The sequence below is a fragment of the Nanorana parkeri genome, unplaced genomic scaffold (genome assembly GCF_000935625.1).
Source record: "Nanorana parkeri isolate BGI_ZX_2015 unplaced genomic scaffold, ASM93562v1 scaffold309, whole genome shotgun sequence".
Lineage (NCBI taxonomy): Eukaryota > Metazoa > Chordata > Amphibia > Anura > Dicroglossidae > Nanorana > Nanorana parkeri.
Window position 1 is genome coordinate 1147046 of NW_017306577.1, and position 1243 is coordinate 1148288.

At 50.6% G+C, this 1243-nt stretch overlaps 1 protein-coding gene across 1 annotated transcript in view; it reads right to left on the bottom strand.

Annotated features, from left to right (window-relative positions):
• LOC108788153 overlaps nucleotides 1-1048 on the bottom strand; it is a 17084-nt gene extending 16036 nt beyond the window's left edge. The window contains exon 1 of the mRNA XM_018557879.1: nucleotides 904-1048. Within this exon, the coding sequence (XP_018413381.1) occupies nucleotides 904-1048 (145 nt within the window). The remainder of the gene's footprint in view (nucleotides 1-903) is intronic.
• Nucleotides 1049-1243: the final 195 nt, after the last annotated feature.

Here is a 1243-nt window from a genome sequence, read left to right on the forward strand (position 1 = left end):
TTTCCCCAGCTGCTTCTCCTCATTCCTGGCCATGTTTACTGCCGCTTTACGGAGGTCACGCTGTCACGTGGTGTCGAGGGGCGGACCGTATTAATTTGGCAACACGGTGATCGATCAAAACTACGAACTTATCGAGTTGTGGGACCGCATTACTTCCGGTTTCCTCAGAACTACGAGGTTTTTACACAAAACATGTTGTGCACGAGCGCCATCCACGGCATTGCCCTATAGACATAGACCACAGCAATAAAGTAATAAAATGATGTAGGATGACAGTAAGCCAGCGCGTTCTTTATCTCAGGTGCCCCACTCAAGCGGCGGCCATATTGAGTGGGGCACCGGAGATAAAGAACGTGCTGGCTTACTGTCATCCTACATCATTTTATTACTTTATTGCTGTGGTCTATGTCTATAGGGCACTGCCGTGGATGGCGCTCGTGCACAACATGTTTTGTGTAAAAACCTCGTAGTTCTGAGGAAACCGGAAGTAATGCGGTCCCACAACTCGATAAGTTCGCACTTTCGACACATCACCGGAAAACCCTCCGCCAATCAGACGATCGGCAGGGCTGTATATAAGTGTACGCTCAAGTGTCACGTGATCCGAGAGATTGATGTCAGGCTGTTTCCCTCGAGGGAGGCGCCTGTGAGCCGTGCTGCACATAGAGGTACCCGAAGGCGGGGCCAGGTGGGGGAACTACAAGTCTCAGCATAGCCTGACCGCGGCCTACTGAGCCAATAATCATAATACAGTGATTGGGAAAGGGAATAAAGGATTATTATATCGGTGCTGCTCAGTCCTCCGTTCACACCTGAGCGTTTCCCAAATCGAGACCGATTTGGGGGAAACGGGGGATATTTCAGAGAACAGAACCATGGACATCGGTATACAAACTCAATTACCATCAATAGACCCGGTATGGGTCAGAACCGGGTATATACGGCTCGGGGGTCTCTGACGGTGGGTGCGGAGTGGGTTCATGGAGCCCAGGGAAGTGTCACCTGAGGTCAGCCCGGTGTTTGGGCCGTGGCCAGATGGCGGTATCATGGGGTGCGGTTTGTATCCTCGGGGTTGTCACCCGTATTGATCCCGCGGATTATCGCTGCAAACAAACTGTGTACACAACTCGGCTTCCATGCCTTAAAGAGGACCTGTCACCTATAGACGAGGACTATGCAGATGCTGGACTTTCCTTTCTCTGTGCAACTGAAGCCAAAACTTTATTTTTTAGTTCTGGATAAA